Below are 23,651 nucleotides of genomic sequence, written 5' to 3' on the forward strand. Positions count from 1 at the left end.
AGGGTGATGACAGAAATAAAACTTTTCTGAAGTAAAATACACACAAGTGATAGACCCTTTCCAGAGATGGCCCCAATTTTTGTTTTCTTTCATGTCTTTGGCAATGGGACTGTGAATTCCAGAATAGTAGTCTTTTTCTCCATGTTTGAATCTGGGCTGGACTTAAGATTTTTTATTTGTTTTGGCCAATATAATATGGTGGAAGTGACAGTGTGTTTTACCAGGACTTGGTGCATTTCTGCTGCTCTCTTTCAAAACCCTGCCCTCAACCATGTGAACAAATCCAACTGGGCAGTTTAGAGAAGGAGAGGACTTGCGGACAAAGCTCATGTATTCCAGCCAAGTCTTCCCTAAATCAGTCACAGTAATAGTTAAACCCCTAATACATTAGAAAGCCCAGCCAAGGTCTGCAGAGGCTCTCCAGATGACCTATATCTGACTACCGATTCATGAGGAGACCAGCAGAGATCAAAACATCTCTCCACTACACAAACCCATTGCAAAATAAAGAAATTGTATTAAACCATTTACCTTTAGAATGGCTTGTTATATAGCAACTAGAGGTCCAGTGCACAAATTTGTGCAAGGGTGGGGGGGTCCCTCAGCCTGGCTAGCAATTCAGGCCTATCAGGGGGCTAGATGGCTAGAGGGGAAGGGACCCTGGGAGGTTGGCCAACCAGCTCCGCCCACACTGGGTTGGTGGAAGGGCAGTAGGAGGTTGGAGGAGGGCTTATTGGGCCCAGATCTGGCCGGTTGGCTACTGCAGTGCACATCATAGCAACCGGTCTTTCCGGTCATTCCACCATTTGGGTCACTGGGCTTTTATATACATACATAGTGAATTGAAACTATAGTCAAAGAGAACAGAACTGAGGGAAATTTTAATAATCTGCTACTTCTTACTTTGGGCACTTCTACTGATATTTGAGGACAGCATTCACAATCATTCTGTTATTCCAATATGCTTTAGATAACTGTATAAAAGTGACCACTCCCAGGTAGTCAGGACAGGGTGGAAGGACATGCATGTTTGTGCAGAAATTTTGTGGGTCTTATTCACATGAGTAGGCAGAATTTTATCTCCTGTGTGATTTATCCTTTGATCATAAATATTGAAGTTATTCCCGAGTGTAAAGGAGACATATATTGTATGATATTGAGATTGTTCACTCACTTTCCCTTTGGTGGATTTGAAAACATTTAGAAAAGGGCAGATATTAAAGGAGTCACATTAGTAGGGAGCACATTTAAAGTTTTCAAGAAACCCTGGCCTGTATGGCTCAGTTGGTTGACCATTGTCCAATAAACCGAAATGTTGGTGGTTCTATTCCCAGTCAGAGCACATGTCCAGGTGGTGGGTTTGATTCCCTGTTTGAATGCTTTGGGAGACAACTGATCAATGTTTCTCTCTCATATAGATGTTTTTCTCTCTCCTCTCTCTCTCTCTCCCTCTCACTTTAAAAATTTCAATGAAAAAGAAAGTTTTCAAGCAGAAATAATGAAATAGTTCAGAAAAAAATTCATGATACTCCATGTAATATTTCACTCCAGAGAATAAGGAGCCTTACAAATGGAAAGCATATTTCACACCTTATTGAGTAGATGTGGGTCATGAAAAACATTTTTGTATAGTAAAAAATTGTATGACTATTATTGATTCATCACATTTACGGTCATCTCTGACTCTAACCATATTAGATCAATCTACTTATTAAAATGTATATTTCCTTGTAGACTCTTCCAGAAAAAAAATGTGTTTGATAGGCAATTTTTGCCAGTGGCTATAATAGGCATGTGGACACAGAGCTGAATAATAGAATGAACACTATAAAACCAGGAAACAAGCTATAAAACATGCTAGTATGTTAAAGTCTACATTATCAAGAAGAGCAGCAAAAGTTACATGTTAAACTCTACATTATCAAGAAGAGCATCTACAGAAAATAATGATGAAATAGAAGTGAAAACTGTGGTCTCAGAGTTACCTCTAAAATGAAATTATGCAAATGACCTTAGTAACCAAGTATAATTTTGTCCATAGGGTTGGTATAATTCATAACTATTCTTTTAGGAAAACAATAGAAAAATTACTTATAATAAAATATGTCATAAGACAATAAATTATGCTAAACTAATTCATGTTAACCCATGAGATAAATGAAAATTTCCAAATACATATGGTCAAAATATTGGTTTTATTTGTGTCAGACTTCTGGCTCTGAGGATTTGCACCCTGAATTCCTGGGTAATTCTTCAGCCTAGTACAGTTGGCCCTTGAAAAGCTTATCTGCCAAGGAATCTTTCCAGGGCCCTCTTTATGTCCTTGTTCCTCAGACTGTAGATAAAGGGGTTCAGCATGGGTGTGACCACAGTGTACATCACCGAGGCTGTTGCACTTGAGTGTGCATTTTGGGAAGCAGCAGAGCTGAGGTACACTCCTAGGATCGTACTATAAAATAAGGAGACAACTGAGAGGTGAGACGCACAGGTAGAAAATGCTTTATACCTCCCCTGTGCTGAAGGAATTCCTCGTATGGAGGAAATGATCTTGGAGTAAGAGTAAAGTATCCCAGCAAGGGGACCAACACCTAGCAGTCCAGCTGAAAAATACATTATAATGTTGTTAAGAGACGTGTCAGAGCAGGCAAGTTGGATCACCTGATTAAGTTCACAGAAAAAATGGGGGATTTCCAAGTCTGAGCAGAAAGACAGTCGCAACACCATTAAGCTTTCTAACAAGGAATCCAGTGCACAGATGATCCAGGACACCAGAACCAGCAGTCCACAGAGCCAGGGGTTCATGATGACTGTGTAGTGCAGGGGGTGGCAGATGGCCACAAACCTGTCATAAGCCATCACGGTCAGAATAAAATTGTCCAACACTGCAAAGAGTATGAAAAAATACATCTGGGTGATACAGCCTTCATAGGTGATGACTTTGCTCTGTGTCTGGATGTTCACCAGCATCTTTGGGATGGTGGTGGAGGTAAAACAGATGTCTACCAAGGACAGGTTGGAGAGGAAGAAGTACATGGGTGTGTGGAGGTGGGAGTCTGAGCTGACAGCCAGGATGATGAGCAGGTTTCCGAACACAGTGATCAGGTACATGGAGAGGAAAAGCCCATATATGAGGGACTGTAGTTCCAGTGCCTGTGAAATTCCCAGAAGAAGAAATTCTGAAATTTGTGTACCATTGCCTGGTTTCATGTTTTTCAGTTGACTACCAGAAAATAGAAAAAAATGAATAACTAATTATTATATTAGTCAGCATTAGTAATTGAGAATTAATGACATATATATTTTAGAATCAGGAAAATAATTTCCATTGTTGGTGTGGTCCCCATTATGGTATCTTTATTGGTATTTGTCATTATAATTTTCTTTTCTACCATCAACCTGTTCTTCCAACATAATGTATATTGCTGTTTTATTGAGGATCTCTTTCATGCATTTGAGGGATATAGAGTGACTATGTACCATTCTTTAGGCACTGTTCAGAGTATGGGTTGCTGAAAAACAAAGTCTCTACACACTAATGATTAAGAATATAATAAAATATATATTAGCAATACATATTCAATGGTGCAGCTCCTATAAAAACCTAAATGACATCAAATGGAAAGAGTATAGAAGGTGCTTTTTTAAAATAGACATTAGCCAAGGCTAGCCAACAAATGACACTGAAACAAATATCTCAAAGGCGGCTAACTAGGAGACAGAGGGAGAACTGTTTGCCAAGCATAAGGGAGAGCCAGTGAAGGCCCTGTGGAAGAAAATTGTTTAGAAAATCAGGAATCAAAATGATCCAGTGTGTCAAATGAAATGAGCAAATCAGAGCAGGATCAGAGATTATATCAAAGAATATTGAGTCATAAGGAAGCCTGTGTCTTGGTGTTATCTCTCTATTACCTTCTTCTACCTCCCCCAACATAATAATGTTTATAAGTCATTTAAAAGGCTGATAGAATAATAGGCACAAAAATAATATTCAAATTAACAGGACCATTAAATATATGAATCTTTAATCAAAGTCAGAAATAGCTCAGAAGACAATAAAATTTCTTTCACATCGTCAGCCTGGGGAAAAACTTAAGAAGGTGTCACACTGACCATGGTTAGAACTTGCAAACAAGTAGCTATGGGGTACTCTATTTTCTTTTATGGCAGAACAGTAAAGTGTTACAACATTGGGAAACCAATCTGAAGACAGATATAAACATTACAAGTACATATATTCTTTAAGTCATGGTTTCTCAGTCTCTGCACTATTGACATTCTGGGCCAGATCATTGTCTGTGGTGTGGTCTCTCCTGTGCATCCCTGGACTCTACCTACACTTTCCATGTGACAGACTGAAATGTCTCTGGATATTTCTCAATGTCCCCTGTGGAAAAAACACTGTCTAGCTATTAGAGAACCTCAATTTTAATGTAACAATTCCCAAAATATCTTTGTATAACTGTTATAATAGCAATTCATTGAGAATGTATATGGAAGGCTTTCAAGTGTAAATAGCACAGCCACATCATAAAATATTATGTAAACATGGTAATAATGAATTGGTATCACAGTAGTTGATTGGAGGGAAGACTATAAGGTATTGTTGAGTAATAAGGAAGAGTGAGCACATGGAAAAAAAGACTGTACAACATAGAAATAAATTTTCTAATGGGCACAGGATGTTATTTCTGCATTTGTGCAAATGTACACGTATTTAAAGCAGAAATGACAAGTTTTTTTTTAAAGCTAAGAATTTATGGAATACAGATTATCAGTAGGAATGCAATTAGTGGTTACAAAACAACTGTGTGAAACAAAATTAAGTGAGAATCAAATTAATTTATATAAAGACAGAAAACAATAAGTTAATAATATCAACATGGACCACTAATTCTGGATTAAATTTCCAATAACTTGGAAATAAAAGGATAGCATAGAAGGGCTTTTAATTTGGGAGGAGAGCAGCATCTAAGTTATAATTTCTTCTTATATAAAGATATTGGATTCAAATATGCTAATGGAAGGTGAAGGTACTCTTTAGTAAATACAAAAGAAAATGCCTTCCAGAGGATGGAAGAAGATGATGCAAATTTACACAATAGAGCTAACCACAAAGTCCAAAAGGAACAATAAGGAATAACGGAGATGTGAAACAAGTTGGCAATATGTGTATAGGATGATTTACCAACACTAAGTACATAGAATAACATTCACTTTCATTTTCATTGATAGCAAAGATTCACATGTGAAGAATATAAAAGTAACAGCTGAACTTTTTTCAGTAGGCAAAGCAAAAAATAAAAAAGCAATGGAGAGAATACAATATGACTGAGTGACAAATTTGAGCCCACAATATCAATAACCCTCACAATTGCCCGCATATACATATATGAAAGTACTCAATGACAAACAATGAAGCAGGTGAAAGAAATGTCCAATTCCTTGTTTAGAAGAATGTACTCAAAAACAGGAATAAAAACATGCTGGTCCCACTGTACAAATGTCAAGACTTGTGCAGACAATTTATAATAGACAAAACAAATGAATAACTAACCCACAAATATATTCATGTCACAGGTAATGAAGTAATTGCAAAGTTAAGCTATTTTGTATACCTCATTTCACTTATCAAATAAATTCTTTTTCATGTGAATTGAATGCCAGAGTGAAAGAAGATAGTGTGAATGTATGTCTCATGAACAATTGTTGCAAGATAATATTTGCAAGAAATATATTGGAAAATATCTTTCTCATCATATGGAAATGTAGTGGAATAGAGCCCCTGAGAAAAATAAAGAACTGCCCTCACTTTACTGGACATCCCTCCATAAATAGGACTCTACCTTCCTACTCCCTTTAATTGCAATACTCAATGTATACTTTCTACTTTTATTTGAAATACTTTATGCCTCCCATTGCCACCTCTAATTGAGCTTCCATCAGTTAATTGTCATAAATTACCAATGTCTTGCTGAATTCAATGTTCATTTCTCCTTTTAGCATTATTAATTAATCATTAATTAGTTAATCATGCAAATCAGCAACCATAGGCTGATGGCTGTCAAGAGACCTCAGAGAAATGTGCTTGGCTTTGACCCTTTCTGACCCTTTCCTGTTGTAGCAACTTGACCTCTGGACTCACCTGATTGGGAACTCTGAGGGGATGGTCTGATGGGAAGTCCAACCTACTGGATGGTTGATGCTGGAGACTGAAGCTCTCTGTCCAGACAAGACAGCAGGAAGGAGGCAAGCACAGGTCTCTTAGACAAACATGGGACTCCAAAAGCAACAACCAGGTCCCATGTAGCTCAAAGTTACACATGATGAAAGACTGGAGATGAGGAAATATTTATAGCTCCTTATAGCTGCTCATTAGGTACATTTCTCTCTTGTTACTCCAACTCCTAATCATATGATTTCCCTGTGGATCTGGACAGGTTGGAAAGTTTTTCTGAAGATTCTGTGTTCCCAACAGACTAGCTTAGAAGGCAAGTGAATCCATGTCTACTAGCTTGTCCTCACAAAATCTGTTGGCTTTCAGAGGACCAACCTGCCAGCACATTATCCCAACCCTGATTTAAGATATTTCTTGTGTGGATTAGAAAACTTAAATCTCCAAATATTGACTTGTGGTAAGGACAGAGACCCATGATATCTACATAAAATTGCTACTTTTCTTTTCATCAAAGGGGAGAACTAAATAACTTTAATATAAACTTTGAACATTACACACTGGGCTTCATGACACATTAGGAAAAATAATTTGGCATTTCCACCTTATATCACAAGTTGAAGCTGTCATTTAGTCCCTCACTGTGAAATATTTGTGAATTATAGGAAATATATTTAGATTACTTTCACTATAATCTAAATATGGAATAAGAAAATAAGTAGATTCTTCTCTGTAGCCTGCAGAAGAAACTTAGCCTTGCAAATATCTTCATTTTAGCCCAATGAGACCCAATTCCTGTTTCTGACCTCATGAATTGTAGCAGCATAAATGTGTTTGTTTTAAGTCTCTAAGGTGGAAATTTTACATTGGCATTGAAAAGTAAATATAAACATTTATCAGATTACATGTCTGAATTCATTCATTTAGTATCCTCTAGGTAAAGGAACCTTGTGTTGTAATCCCCCTTAAGTAGAAGTAACTTATAATCAGTTGGAGATATTCTGCCTCTTTATCTGGTAGAGAATTTCTTATTGTATAAATGTAAATGTGCTCCAGATTTTAATGTTTTTGAAGCATTAACATAGGAAAAGTAATTCATCATTTAAGTTCATGTCTATCATTTACTTGAACTCTTCATGTCTAAATTTCTACATCTTTTCATTTTATATGAATTCTAAGATTCTTTCTTTTTATTTCTATACTCTTCAACTTCCTCTTAACTTTCTTTTCAACATAAAACATGAGATTACAAATGAATCTGTGTAGTGTCCATATAAGTGTGTACATTACTTTGAAATAATTATGTATATGAATAAACACACATACATACACAGACTTTAACTTTGAACATTTTATTTGTGCTCATCAAAATATATCCACATATCTCATTCATCTGAAGTTATGTATACTAACCCACATTAACTTCAGAAATAAGGAAATTGAGGCTCAGAGAGATTAAATGTTTAATAATTACATTAAGAAGCCATTAAAGTTTATTGTGCATTTTCTTGTCTTATATGCAAATGGAAACGTGAGGTATGGACTGTAATTTTTATATGGCTTTTATACTCCAAATTGTACATTTTAATCATGTTTAGTTTATATTATGTAATTATACTTCAATAAACTATGTAGAAGAAAAAAAAACCAGGATACAGAGATCATATAGCTGATTCACACTCAGAAATTATAGGAGGAATCTCTTCTACCTGGGAAGAAAGCAAAGTGTCATCGATATAGGAAGAATAGAAATAAAATAAAGCAATTCACATTTGGTACAAAAAATATAAAATAGAAGATAAACATAAATATAACATTAGGGTAAAGTGATCATATATTGTTTCAAGGGAGAAAAACAACATGGCCACACACAACATCATGAATAAGCCTTAGAAAAACATGTAGAGACTCACAGCTGACTATAGACACATAAGGATGTGGGCAGAGCTCAGAACAACTCCCAATCACACAAACTCACTTGATAATAATGGAATTATATTAAATAATTTTTTGTAGGATGGCTTGTCATGCAGCTTGTCATAGCTACTGATACAATAATTAAAGTGAATAGGTGTGAGGACAGTAATAACATGCTGCTGATTCTAGCTGGCATATGTTATCATTTTTTAAGATGTCATTCATAGTTACTGTGGTTTTTAGTTTATGTCAGACAACTGTATTTAAAAACCCTCATTGGGATTCATTTTCCTGTAACCAGGAGAGGTGGAAAGAACATTTATTTATTGTCGGAACACTAGTGACCCTGATTTACATGACTAAACAAGAATGCAAAAAAGTTTTATATTTTGACTCTATCCATGTCAATATCCTAGTTGTGGACACTACCATACATACGACGAGGACCAAACTTGGATTATAACTAAAATACAGAAAAACCACACTGAATAATCAACTGAAGACTAGCTGGAGAGAATCATAATAACCAAGAACAGAAAGTAGAGACTGCTTAGAGACTGATTCAAGTGTGAATGTGCAAAAGGGCTGGTCTGCTCCCACAGATAGCAGCTGAAGGTCCAGAGGAATATCTCAACTGTGGGAAGTTCCCACTGAGAACTCTGGGGTCTAAACCCCAAGCTGTGCACCCCAGTCCAGAGCACCAGAACTGAGAAAGGTGCCTATATAACATCTGACTGTGAAAAGCAGCAGGGTTACTGTTTGCCTGAAGAAATGGCTGGAAATGCAGGCACCCTCTTAAACGGCCAACACACAAAATTTTGTGTGCTGCCATTCACCTTGGGTTCCAGCAGAGGGAGGGCAGAGCTGACTGGACCTGTGCAAGCAGAAGCCAAGTTTGGGAACTCTGGGATTAGACCTCCAAAGGCAGATACCCCTATTTTCTATGCTGAATCATTCCTTCACACTGAGGAGGACATCTTTTTCCAGCAGATCTTTGCTATCCCGGCAGTTTTGCCTGGGGGAGGCAATTGCCCCACCTGATTGTAAAACACCTTGCTCCACCATGTGGAGTTTCTGAGGCCCAATAAGAGACTAAGAATAATAATCAGCCTGAAGGCAGAAGCAATTGCCCCATCCTCTTGGAAAACCTCTTGTACCACCCAACCCCTTTGATGATAGCTTGAGGCTAATCAAGACAATGCAATCAGACTGCAGTTAGAGGTGGGTTTCTGGAGGCTTTGAATCTTTGTCTGATCTAATTCAGGGGCTCAGGGCTATGAAATGTAGACCTTGGTGCACTTCTTTCCAAAGGCACCAAGCCACCTCAGAGGGAACCACAAGTGGTGGATTGTTGATACCTCCAAACAAGGTATGCAGGGCCAGTCAGAAACAGTGTCTCCCACTATCCTGCACTAGAGATTGGGAGATATAGCAGATCTACCTAATATAGTCACAAACCAAAACTGGCAGCCAAAATGGGGATACAAAATAATAATAATAATAATAATAATAAGAAGAAGAAGAAGAAGAAGAAGAAGAAGAAGAAGAAGAAGAAGCCCCAAATGGCATAATAAGAGAATTATTCAGAAAAGCTACAGAAATGAAGGTAAGAAATTTATCAGACATAAAGTTCAGAGTAATATTGGCAAAAATGCTCAACAGCTTGAGAGAAGATGTAGTAACTATGAATAATGACACAGCATTAATAAAGAACACAGTGGAAAGAATACAAAGCAGATTAGAGGAAGCTGAGGATGATCAATGAATTAGAAGACAGGGCAGAACAAATCATTTAACCAGAAAATCAAAAAGAAAAAAAACACTATTAAAAAACAGGAGGACAGCATAAGGGGCCTGTAGGACAACATAAAACGTAACAATATTCACATAATAGGAGTGCCAGAAGAAGGAGAAAGTGAGCAGGGAATAGAGAATGTGTTTGAAGAAATAATGGCAGAAAGCTTCCCTAACTTGGTGAAGGAAAAAGGCACATATGTTAAGGATACACAGAGAGTCCCAATCAAGAAGAACCCAAAAGGCCCACATCATTATCATAATGAAAATGCCAAAAATTAAAGACAAAGAAAGAATCTCAAAGGCAGCAAGAGAAAAGCAATTTGATACCTACAAAGGGGCTCTCATAAGGCTGTTGTTTGATTTTTCAGAAACTCTACAGGCCAGAAGGGATTGTCATGAAGTATTTAAGCTAATGAAAAGAAAGGGTCTCCAAGCAAGATTACTATATCCAGCAAGGCTATCATTTGAAATAGATGGTGAAATAAAAGTTTCCTAGACAAAAAAAAAAAAAAAGGCTAAAAGAGATTGTCACCACCAAATCAGCACTAAAGAAATGCTAAAGGAACTGCTGTAATGAGAAGAAGAAATAGAGAGAAAGAGAAGCATAGGCATAAAGAATTAAAATGGCCATAAATAAGTACCTATCAATAATAACCTTAAATGTAAATGGATTAAGTGCTCCAACCAAGAGGCATGGAGTAGCTCAATAGATACAAAAACATGACCCAAATATATGCTGTCTACAAGAGATGAACATCAGAACCAAAGACTCACACAGAATGAGAGTGATGGAATGGGAAAAATTTTCCATGCCAATGGAAAAAAAAAAATGCTGGAGTAGCCATACTCATCACTGACAAAACAGACTTCAAAATGAAAGCCATCACAAGAGACAACAAAGGTCACCACATAATACTAGGTGGATCGATACAACAATAGGATACAACCCTGGTAAACATATATTGATCCAATATAGAAGCACCTAAATATATTTAAAAAAACTTCTAAAGGACTTCAAGCGAGAGATCAACAACAGTCATAGTAGGGGAGTTTAACACCCCACTTAATTCACTGGATAGATCTTTAAGACAAAAAATTAACAAGGACACAGTGATTCTAACGGGCACACTGGATCAAATGAACTTCATTGACATTTATAGGACATTTCACCCCAAATCTGCAGAATCACATTTTTCTCAAGTTCACATGGATCATTTACAAAGATAGACCACATGTTAGGACACAAAACAAGTCTTTACAAGTTCATGAAGATTGAAATCATATCAAGCATCTTCTCAGATCACAGTGGAATTAAATTTGAAATCCAGTACAGTAAAAACACCCCAAAACATTCAAGCACACGGAGGCTAAATAGCATGTTATTAATCAATGAATGGTTACCAATGAGATCAAGAAAGAAATTAAAAATTTCCTGGAAACAAATGAAAATGACACACAATAACCCCACATCTCTGGGACATAGCAAAACTCCTGAGTTCCATTCATAGCACAACTGGCCTACCTCAAAAAACAAGAAAAATTCACAATAAACTATTTAACACTACAACTTAAATAACTAGAAAGAGAACAACAAGAAAAGCCCAGAGTAAGTAGAATGAAGAAAATAATAAAGATTAGAGCAAAAATAAATGACATAGAGACTACAAATATACAGAAGATCAATGAAACCAAGCGCTAGTTCTTAGAAAAGATAAACAAGATTGATGAACCATTAAACAGACTCATCAGGAAACAAAGAGACAGGAACAAACCAATAAAATCTGAAAAGAAAGTGGTGAAGTAACTGTTGACACCACAGAAATACAAAGGATTGTAAGAAAACACTATGAACAACTGTATACCAATATGCCAGACAATGTAAATGAAATGGGCAAATACCTACAAAAATAAAATCTTCCAAAACTGAATCAGGAAGACTCAGAAACCTTAAATAGGACAATAATAACTGATGAAGTAGAAGTAATAAAAATGAAATAAAAAAAACCTCTCAGCAAACAAAAGCCATGGTCTGGACATCACAGGGGAGTTTTACCAAACATTCAAAGAACTAACATCTATATTCCTCAAACTATTACAAAAATTCCAATTGGAAGAAAAACTTCTAAGTTCTTTTTATGAGGCCAGCATTACCCTAATTTCAAAACCAAATAAAGACACTACAATATCACTGATGAACATAGATGTTAAAATCCTTAACAAAATATTAGCAAATTGGATCCAGCAATATATTAAAAAGGTCATACACTATGACCAAGTGGGATTTATTCCAGGGATATTCACAAATCAATAAACATGATACATACATCACATAAACAAATTGAAAGACAAAAGTCACATGATCATATCAATAGATGAAAGATCATATCAATAGATGAAAGAAAAGCATTAGATAAAATCCAGCACTTTTTTTTTCTATAAAACCTCTCAGAGGACATTAAAAATGGTGGCAGAGTAGGAGGATGCTGCAGGGACATGTTCCCAAGAACAAGCTGGAATTACAACTGAAATGTGGAAAGGCTTTCTGAATAATCAATGGAAAACTCACAGGAGAGAACCCTGATAAACAAGGACCAAAGGTGGAGATGGCATAGAGACTGGTAGGAGGGGCGGAGGGGCGAAAGGGCTGGCTGGGCACCCATAGACGCCAACTGAAGCCCCAAAGAGATATTGATTGCAGCTGCGGGGAGGGGGGTGCCACTGAGAACCCTGGGATCTAATCCTGAAGCTGGGTTTCCCAGCAGAGAGCACCAAACTGAGGAGGGTACCCACATAACATCTAGCTGTGAAAAGCAGTGGGGTGCTGTCTGCCAGGGAGTGGCAACTGAAAGTTTGGGCACCCTCTTAAAGGGACAATGCACAAAAATTCTCTGTGGAGCCACACACCTTGTGCTCTGGCAGAGGGAGGGTGAAGAGAACTGGAGCTATGACAGCAGAACCCAGGACTGGGGACTTGGGGGTGGAGCTCATAAGGCAGACACCCCAAGTTTCCTGGGCTGAGTCATTTCCTCACACAGGGGAGGACATCTTTCCCACATAGACATCTGCCTTGCCTGGGGGGAGACAATCAATACACCCTATTGGAAAGCACCTTTCCCTGAGGCCACTTAAGAGATTAAAAGTAACAGTTAGCCTCCAGGCAAAAGCACCTGCCCCACCTGTTGAAAAAACTTTTGCCACACCTGAGGTCAATTGCCTGGGGGCAATTCAAGTCAGAATCCTATTAGTCTGTAGACAGAGGTGGTCTCTGGAGGCTTTGAGTCTTTGCCTGATCCAATTAGTCAGAAATAGCCTTTAACACTGTCCTGCACTAGAGATTGAGAGGTGTAGAGGATCTACCTAAAACATAGTCACAAACCCAGACAAACAAAATGAGGAAATAAAGAAACAACCTCCAAATGAAAGAACTAGCAAATTCTCCAGAAGAAGAGATAAATGAAGCAGAGATAAGAAATTTATCTGAAACAGAGTTCTGATGTTAAAAATGCTAAACAGTATGAAAACTGATATAGTAGCTATGAAAAAAGAACAGTCTGAGATAAAGAATGACATAACACAAATAACACATTGGAAGGAATACGCAGCAGATTAGGGGAAGCTGAGGATCAAATCAGTAAATTAGAAGACAGAGATGAAAATACCACTCAAGTAGAGAAGCAAAAAGAAACAAATGAGTAAAAAACAGGAGGACAGCTTAAAGGAGCTTTGGGTCAATGTGCAACGTAACAATATTAGAATAGCAGGTGTGCCAGAAGAGGCAGAAAGGGAGAAAAGAATAGAGAAAGTGTTTGAAGAAATAATGATAGAAAACTTCCCTAACCTGGTAAAGGAAAAATCACACAAGTTTAGAAGGCACAGAGAACCCCAAACAAGAAGAACCCAAACAGACCCATGCCCAGACACATCATTATTAAAATGCCAAAAATTAAAGACAAAGAGAGAATCTTAAAGGCAGCAAGAGAAAAGAAAACTGTTACCTACAAAGGAGTTCCCATAAGGCTGACACCTGATTTCTCATCAGAAACTCTACAGGCCAGAAGGGAATGGCATGAAGTACTCAAGGTAATGGAAAGCAGGGATCTGAGACCAAGATTACTATATCTAGCAAGACTATCATTCAAAATAAAGGGCTTCCCAGACCAAAAAATTAAAAATAAATAAAAAGGCTAAAGGAGTTCATCACCACTAAGCCAGCATTACAATAAATGTTAAAGGGATTGCTGAGAAGAAGAAACAGAGAGAGAAACCTAGCCATACAGAATTAAAATGGCTATCAATAAGTACCTCTCAATAACAACCCTAAATGTAAATGGATTAAATGCTCCAATCAAAAGGTGTAGGGTAGCTGAATGGATACAAAAACATGACCCAACTATATGCTGTCTACAAGAGAATGATTACAGAACAAAAGACACACACAGGATGAAAGTGAAGGGATGGAATAACCCAGTCGGAGAAAGATAAATATCATATGTGGAATATAATGAACAACATAAACTGATGAACAAAAAATAGAGCCAGAAGGAAAAATATATATAATAGAATATAATAGAAGTAATCTTGTTATTTGCAGATTTTTAATATTTCCTACAACTTTTGTGATATCATACTATGTTAATATAGTTTTGGTAATATTATTATACTTAACATTCTCTTATTCTTGAAATATTAATGTTTATTTCATGTAACATTAATACATATAGATCATTTTTCTTGAATAATTGGTGTTTAGTGCATGTAATATTATCATATTTAAAATTGTTTTTCTTGAGATATTAATGTTTATTACATGTAACATTATTATATTTAAAATCATTTCTCTTGAAAAAAAAACTGAAAATAAAACCTCTCAGCAAAGTGGGATTAGAGGGATCATACCTCAACATAATAAAGGCCATATATGAAAAATCTATAGCCAACATCATACTCAATGGACAGAAACTAAAACCACTTCCCCTAGAACAGGAAAAAGACAGGGATGCCTGCTTTACTACTCTTATTCAACATAATGTTGAAAGTCCTAGCCCCAGCAATAAGACAAGAAGAAAACAAAAGCATCCAAACTGGAAAGGGGGAAGTAAAATTCTCATTATTTGCAGATGACATGATATTGTACGTAGAAAACCCCAAAGACCACCAAAAATCAACAAGATTTAATAAATGAATTTGGCAATGTAGCAGGATACAAAATTAACACCCAGAAATTCATGGCATTTTTACATATCAAAAATGAATTGTCAGAAAAATAAACTAAACAAACAATCCCATTTACTGTAGCAGCAAAAAAATTAAGATAGTTAGGAATAAACTTAACCAAGGAGATAAGACACTTGTATTTGGAAAACTACAAAAAAGAGATAGAGGAAGATATAAATAAGAGGAAGAACATACTGTGTTCTTGGATGGGTAGAATAAAAATTATTAAAGTTCCATACTACCCAAAGCAATCTATAGATTCAATGCAATCCCTATTAAAATACCAACGGCATATTTCACAGACCTAGAAATACTCCAAAAATTTATATGGAACCAAAAAAGACCCCAAATAGCCGCAGCAATCTTAAGAAAGAAGACCAAGTTGGAGGGATCACAGTACCAGATATCAAGTTATAATACAAAGCCACTGTAATAAAAACAGCATGGTACTGGGACAAGAACAGACATATAGATCAATGGAATAGAACAAAGCACCCAGAAATTGACCCAAACCATTATGCTCAATTAATATTTGACAAAGGAGGAATGAGTATACAATGGAGTCAAGACAGTCTCTTCAATAAATGTTATTGAGAAAATTGGACAGCTACATGCCAAAAAATAACACTAGACCACCAACTTAAACCATACACAAAAATAAACTCAAAATGGATAAAAGACTTAAATGTAACATGTGAAACCATAAAAATCTTAGAAGAAACCATAGGCAGCAAAATCTCAGACATCTCTCATAGCAATATGTTTACGGATATATCTCCTAGGCCAGGCAAAGGAAACTAAGAGGAAAATAAACAAATGGGACTACATCAAAATAAAAAGCTTCTGTACAGCAAAAGAAACCATCACAAAATGAAAATGGAGCCCACTGTATGGGAGAACATATTTGGCAGTGATACATCTGATAAACGGTTAATATCCAAATATATAAGGGATTCATACATGTTAACAAAAGGAAGACAAACGATCCAATTTAAAAATGAGCAAAGGACCTAAATAGACCCTTCTCCAAAGTGGACATACAGATAGCCAAGAGACATATGAAAAAATGCTCAAAGTCACTAATCATCAGAGGGATGCAAATTAAAATGATAACGTGGTACTATGTCATACCTGTCAGAATGGCATCTGTAAATCAACGAATGACAAGTACTGGCGAGGATGTAGAGAAAAGCAAACCCTAGTACACTGCTGGTGGGAATGCAGACTGGTGCAGCCATTATGGAAAACAGTATGGAGTTTCCTTAAAAAATTAAATGTGGAACTGTTACTTGACCCAGTGACCTCACTTCTAGGAATATATCCTAAGAAACCAGAAACACCAATAAGAAAGAATGTATGCACCCGTTTGTTCATAGCAGTACAATTTACAAAAGCTAAGGTCTGGAAACAGTCCAAGTACCCATCAGTCGATGAGTGAATAAAAAGCTGTGATACATTTGCACCGTGGAATACTATGCAGCAGTGAAAAAGAAGGGTACCTTACCCTTTGATACAGCATTGGAGGGACCTGAAGAGTATTATGCTAACTGAAATAAGCCAGTCAGAAAAAGACAAGTATCACATGATCTAACTCATATGTGCAATCTAATGAAAAAAGTTAACTGATGAACAAAATAGATCCAGAGATGTAGAAGTATGGAACAGATTGCTGAATCTCAAAGGTAAGGTAGGTGAGTGGGAAGAGATCAACTAAGGAACTTGTATGCATATAGGCATAACCCATGGACATAGACAATAGGGTGGTGAAGTCCCAGGGTGGGAGGGGGGGCCATGGCAGGCTATAACGGGTCAACTGGAGAAAAAAGGGGACATATGTAATACTTTCAACAATAAAGTTTTTTAATGAAAAAAAATCCCATGATAATGCCATTTCTCTCTTCAGTCATTCTTTAATCGTTAAAAATGAATAAAATTTTGTGCATAATAGGGAGAATTAGTAGATGCAGCTGATAATGATCATTCACCATCCCCTTCATGCTTACGGAACCTTTAGAAGGGGAGAATCTGTATTATTTAATAAAAAGAGTCACATTATAGACAGCTCTGAAAGTTTTCAAACAGAAACATAAAGATAATTGAATAAAACATAGAAAACACCAACCAATTTTCCATTATACGTATAAACCCCCTTACAAATAGGCATCATTCCTCCATACTCCAATGAATAGATGTACAGCATGAAGAATAAATATTTTCATAGTAATACAGTGTGTGATTTAAAAATTTGGTTCATCGTATTGAAATTCATCTCTGACTTTAAGGTGGTAATAAGTCCACCTATTTATTAAAATTTGTCTTTCACTGAAGAGTCCCTCTTGGAGACACTAAATGAAAAAAACACACAGAATCTTAACAAGGAGAATAAAGCCCAGGGACCCGCTATTAAACACACTTTTATGTTAGAGTCTACATTATCAGGAAGAGCAGTTAAGATAGTAAATACCAAAAATTGTCAGTCATAAAAGTGAAAAACACCTGTCTCAGATTTTCCTCTCTTTTCAAATTGCCTTGGTCATTAAGAGTATTTTTTTCCATAGGAATAGTGCAATTCAGGATGATTATTTTAGTAAAAAATATCTATATTTGTTAAGATATATGTAATTTAAGAAATATCCATATTGTTTCATTAGGTAAATGAAATTTTCCAAATACATCTGATCCATGATGGAAATAACTTTAAGAAAAGAGAAAAACAACAAAGAGAAGAATTGCTGAATATCTAAGAGAGCAGAGAACTTAATTGAGTTACATAAATTGAATAGAGAAGATGAGGTCAAAGAAATAGAAATTACAGGAAATAAAAGGAAAGAGCAAGTTCTGCTTCCATAGTCTGACCATCATCACACTGCCTGACTCTGCAAACATGGGCACATCTGCGGTCTTAGGACAACTGACCAGTTTGTAGTTTCCTTCACAAGGAATGTCTTCAGAGCCTGTTTGATGTCTTTGTTCCTGAGACTGTAGATGAAGGGGTTCAGCATGGGTGTGACCACGGTGTACATCACCGAGGCTATGGCACCTGAGTGTGAGCTGTGGGTTGCAGCAGAGCTGAGGTACACTCCTAGGATCGTACCATAAAATAAGGAGACAATTGAGAGGTGAGACGCACAAGTAGAAAATGCTTTGTACTTCCCCTGAGCTGATGACATTCCATGTATGCAGGACACTATCTTAGAATATGAGTAAAGGATCCCAGCGAAAGGACCACCAACAAGCAGGACAGCTGTAAAATACATCACCATGTTATTAAGAAAGGTGTCAGAACAGGCAAGTTTGATCATCTGATGGAGTTCACAGAAAAAGTGAGGGATTTCCACGTCCATGCAGAAGGACAGTCGTAATGCCATTAAGGAATGTAGGAAGGAATGCAGGACACTCATGATCCAGCATATCAGCACCAGCAGTCCACAGAGCCGAGGGTTCATGATGACCGTGTAGTGCAGGGGGTGACAGATGGCCACAAACCGGTCATAGGCCATCACAGTCAAGAGGAAAACATCCAACCCAGCAAAAAGTATGAAAAAATACATCTGTGTGATGCAGCCTGCATAGGTGATGACTTTGCTCTGTGTCTGGATGTTCACAAGCATCTTCGGGATGATTGTGGAGGTGAAACAGATGTCTAGCAAGGACAGGTTGGAGAGGAAGAAGTACATGGGTGTGTGGAGGTGGGAGTCTGAGCTGACGGCCAGGATGATGAGCAGGTTTCCCAACATAGTGATCAGGTACATGGAGAGAAAAACCCCAAATATTAGGGGTTGAAGTTCTGGTTTCTCTGAAAATCCCAGAAGAATAAATTTTGAAATTTGTGTAAAATTCACTGGTTCCATGTGTTGGAGGTGACTACCAAGAAAGATTAAAATAACATGAATAAATTTCACACAGTGTTGCATTGCTCACATACTTGAAATGCTACAATTCATATTTTGTAGACCAGACATTAATTTTATTATTTTGTGTGTATAGTCCCCTGTTGGGGATATACAGTGACCCCCCTGATATGGAGTGTTTGTCCCAATCACCTGTACATCTGAGGGGATCATGTATTCTACAGGTTTATTGAGAATTTCTTCATGTTTCTCAAGAATGTAAATTGAGTGCTGACCATGTTTAGGCACTGTCCAGGTTGTGAGAATGGGGTGCTGAAGAACAAAAGTCTCTACAATCCAATGAGGGAATGAATGTAGAAGGAACAATAAAATGATAAATTACTTTAGATGGTGGCAGTAGTATGAAGAGAAGGAAAGTACGTCTAAAGGAGAGAATGAGTAGGGAGTTCTGTTTTTCATGGGTTTGTAGGTAGATCTGCAAACAAGGTGACATTTGAACAGAGACTTCAAATAAGTGAAAAGGGGAACATTCTGAGTTGTCCTAAATTAAATACACTGGGGCTAGAGAGTGTGAGAAAAACTATAGTAGTCAACCAGCTAAAAGCTGTGGCCCACTTACAAAAGGCTGCTCACATTCCTGAATGTCTGTTGGAATGTGAATCAACTTTTGTAGTGACCACTAGATGCCCCTGCATCCTTCACTGCATGAGTTTCAAGACTATTGCCTGCAACCAATTAAAAGTAGTAAATATTTCTTCCTCCGTACCTGTCCTAGAACTGCTCACTTTACCTTCTTCTGCTGCCCCACAGCTATCAATAGTCGATGTAAATTCTTTTTAAAAAAAGTACCTCTTTCTTCCCCAAAACATAAAGTGTAAAGAGCCCTCAACTCCAGGTCAGTGGACATGACTTTTCTACCTGGCTCTGCTGCTGGTGGTTTAGACTTCATGCCCAATCACCTGGTCCTTTTCTGGCTGGCATTTGGCTCAATAAACATTTTTTTGTTTATTGAGCCAATAAACAAAGATTTTTTAACTCAAGAGAGGAAGAGATATATAAGTAGATGTGGGAAAGTGTGAGCCCTGCAGAGGGACTGGCCAGTGAAAAGGTCCCGAGGAAGGTGCTTCTTTCACATGTTCAGAAAAAGTGAAGCCAGGTTAGAAAGTGAATGAGCATGAGGAGGAGTGATGAGAAGTGGTGGCTGACACGTTGAGGAGTGAGGTGGCCTCTCTGCCACTGCTGACACCTCTGGCACAGGGACTTCCTCATCCCCTCGGCCTCTTATGCTCTATTATTCTTGTTGCAAAGGTGTCCAGTGAATGGAAAAAGATCCCCTCCTTAGTACCTGCTCTTGATTGAGTTTGAGTCCCATATTGTAAGAACCACCTTGGAGTGTATGAGTGCAGCTACCCCTGGTCTGAGGACAGCTCACATCTACAAATCACACACACACACACACACACACACACACTCCACCTCCACCACCACCACCACCACCACCACCACCACCACCACCACCACCATGTCTGTCTCAGCCCTAGCCATCCTGATGATGCTAGGAATGGATAGAACACAAGTTGACCTGATCAGTGATCTTTCACCTGTCAGATGTAGAAATATTTCTGGATATTCCAATTCTTAAGCCTTCCATGGACAAATGAATTTGAGGTTCCATATTTGATGGATATTTTATGCCCTGTATTTAATAAAACATAAAGAAATCTATTCAATGAATGGATAGGAGAGTATGGGGGAGGGTAATGAATTGATTGAGCAGGAATAGAGATTTAATGAGCTCAGGTGATCCCCAAGATACGGTGAGGAAGAAAATCATCTTGGTTCTGGCAAATAAATGCAGTAAAAGCTTTGTTTTCTGTACATTTTCCATAGTCATTTGACCAATTTGTTTTTATGTGGCCCAATAGTGGGTCAGGTTAGTCCCTTTCTCCCTTTCCTTATGTGGCACCAATTCTATCTTATTTGGGGGCTTTGGGTTTTCATCTCTTTTTTGACACACCCAGGATGCACCACTCTGTTCCTGGTTCAGGTCTTCATTCAGCATGCAAAAACCTCCCCAGACCATGCTTTACAAATCCTGCCCACACCACAACAGTTCTACCTATTTATATGGAATAGTTTTCTTCATATGTTTCTTCCTGAGGACATTATTTTTAACACATTTATTTCATTGTTTTATGTCTTCGTTGTTTTATGGCATGACCCAAAAGAGCAGAAATTACACCTGCTTTGTTCACATAAATTTTTCACAAAGGTAAGTGATTAGATGTGCACTTACATAGAAAGAAATTAAAAAATGTGAAGTGATAAAATGAAAAAGTGATGAAGAGATAATGTAACCAGGTTAAAATGAGTAGTTTTAAAACAACAATAGTAAGCAAAATGAAATGGAGGATTAAATACTAACTGAAACATGATATAAAATGACAATAATTTAATAATATCAGTATGGGCTAACCATCAAATTGTAAAGACTTAGATCTAAAAGAGCATAATGTTCTGAGAAGGTGCTGACTTACAGTTCTTTTCATTAATCTGGAATTAAGTCTTCATGTATATGAACGTTTACCATATGGGAAGGTTACACATCTATTTAGTTGACAAAGATTGAATTGTGATATGAGAGCTGGCATAAATGGCTATCAATCTGAAAGAATATGAAATTGGTCCTCACCCTCAGACATCTGAAAATATCAGAGAATATACACTCAGGGTAAGAATAACCAATACATTTGTTATGAACATCAGAAACTACATATAAAATTTAAAGGTGGGAAAAAACATCTCAAATAAAGCCAAAAACTCACTAGTAAGAAAATAAATCTATTGAAATAAAATTTTAAAAATTATGGTAAAAAATATCCTACAGAAGTCATTTGAGTAACAATGATCTATAGAAACTATTTGAAATGCTATACAAAAGTGGGAAAGTAACACATGGGCATAGATAAACAATAGGTAAATCAAAATGGTGATCTAAGTAATGAAGTTTGCTGAAACTGTGTAATAGTTTGATAAAACAACAAGAAATGGCTTTTGCACTCATTAGATGGGGAAAAACTGGAAGAACAGTGACGTTGATTGAGGTTGGGACTTTCGAACTGGTAGCAAAAGGGGGTCCTCTAATTTTATTGGCAGAAAATAAAGTGTTACAATTTTAGAGAACAATCTGAAGCCAGCAATAAATATCACAAATGACGATGTTATTTAATTCAGATTATCTCAGCCTGAGCACTGCCTCAGATGAGGCAGATCCTTCTCTGTGGTGATGTCTGTCCTGTGAATTGAAGGTTGTTTAGAGCAGCGTGCCAACCGGTGGTCCGCGGACCACTGATGGTCCATGAGGTGTGAAAGGTTGGGCATCACTGGTTTAGAGCACCCTGCTTCTACCCACCCCTCTCCAGTGTGACAGTCACAAATCTCCCTGGACATAGCTCAATGTTTCATAGGGAACAAAATCACCCCTGATCAGAACCACATTTTGAAATTAATAATTTAAACATCTTATAGCATTGATATGACAGCAATTTAATGATGAAGAGTGTGAAAGACCATTAAAAGTGTGGGTAGCCATTACCCTATGAACTCTTATGTAGCCATTGAAATAAATTCGTTGATCAATCAAGCAAACAAACACAGCAATCTCTTGCCTCTGGACTAAGTAGAATGGACTCTCAGGTGACAACAGGTAAATGCTCCTGGTTTCCATTCCCTATGACCCTCTTCTGCAGTGTCATGTGGGTCATTGGACTCACCTGGATTAGATTTCTGAGAGGAAGGTCATTGTGGGGATGTCTGAATTCCTCCCCAAATGGTTGATGATAGAGATTAAAGTTCTGTTCACAGGCAAGACAACAGGAAGGTGTGAAGCATCAGTCTCCAGCCAGAATTAGGCCTCCAAACAAAGAACAATGACAAATAAACATAACCATGCTCCTCCCACCCTAAGTTTATACAAGCTGAGAGACTGGAGTGGAGAAGTTATTTATTTATAAATCTCTGTACCTGCTCCTCAGATATATTCCCTCTTGTTATTTCCACTCTAAGCACACGATTTCCCTGGGAAATAATGTTCTGGACAGAAAGGAACATTTTTCCAGACTCACTGTTTCCAACAGACCAGGTTACAAGTCATGTGAATTCAGTTTTTTTCCCCCTTTACTCCTTCTCCATGAACTCTCCCCTCATCCAGATCTCTAATCTCCTAGCATCTCATCTCTACTCTGAGTGTGTCCTCCAAATCTAAGATTGAGGAATCTGCCTGCATTAGGTCTCTTTGTCTTCAGCACTGACTTGTGTTGGGGACACAGTCCTGATAGGTCTGGAAAATCCCTTTTCTCATTTTCAACAAGGGGAGAGCTGATTCTTTAGACAATAAACCTTGGACACTACACTTGTTGACTTTCTGTCATTTTGCTATAACAATAAGGAATTTTGTACTTTCATCACAAGTTAAGACTGTCATTTGGTCCCTCATTATAAAAATGATTGTTAATTCTAAAAAAAAAATATTTATATCTTTTTATGCACTGTAAACTGAGGCTAACACCCTCTAGGACTGTCTGATTTAATTTTTATTAGCAACTTACCACGAGAAAGCACATTTATGAGCTCCATTCTCTATTGCAGAAATGGGACTTGGAGAAGTTTAGTGATCTGCTCAAAGTTAATATCTGAGTAAG

At 37.3% G+C, this 23,651-nt stretch overlaps 2 protein-coding genes across 2 annotated transcripts; both read right to left on the bottom strand.

Moving 5' to 3' along the window:
- Positions 1 to 2,283: 2,283 nt before the first annotated feature.
- On the bottom strand, positions 2,284 to 3,207 carry LOC102424484 (olfactory receptor 7A5-like). Its single transcript, XM_006106432.1, has one exon. The coding sequence runs from the start codon at positions 3,205 to 3,207 to the stop codon at positions 2,284 to 2,286; it is 924 nt and encodes a 307-aa protein (XP_006106494.1).
- Positions 3,208 to 17,961: 14,754 nt separating this feature from the next.
- LOC102425109 (olfactory receptor 7A10) lies at positions 17,962 to 18,951 on the bottom strand. The gene has a single exon (XM_006106434.1). It carries the CDS (start codon positions 18,949 to 18,951, stop codon positions 17,962 to 17,964), a length of 990 nt encoding a protein of 329 aa, XP_006106496.1.
- Positions 18,952 to 23,651: the final 4,700 nt, after the last annotated feature.

Source organism: Myotis lucifugus, unplaced genomic scaffold (genome assembly GCF_000147115.1).
Source record: "Myotis lucifugus unplaced genomic scaffold, Myoluc2.0 scaffold_827, whole genome shotgun sequence".
In the NCBI taxonomy this organism is placed as follows: Eukaryota; Metazoa; Chordata; class Mammalia; order Chiroptera; family Vespertilionidae; genus Myotis; species Myotis lucifugus.

What these genes read in the sequence shown, in the direction of transcription:
- LOC102425109 (XM_006106434.1), bottom strand. Translation starts at nt 18,951, where the DNA reads ATGGAACCAGTGAATTTTACACAAATTTCAAAATTTATTCTTCTGGGA.
- LOC102424484 (XM_006106432.1), bottom strand. Translation starts at nt 3,207, where the DNA reads ATGAAACCAGGCAATGGTACACAAATTTCAGAATTTCTTCTTCTGGGA.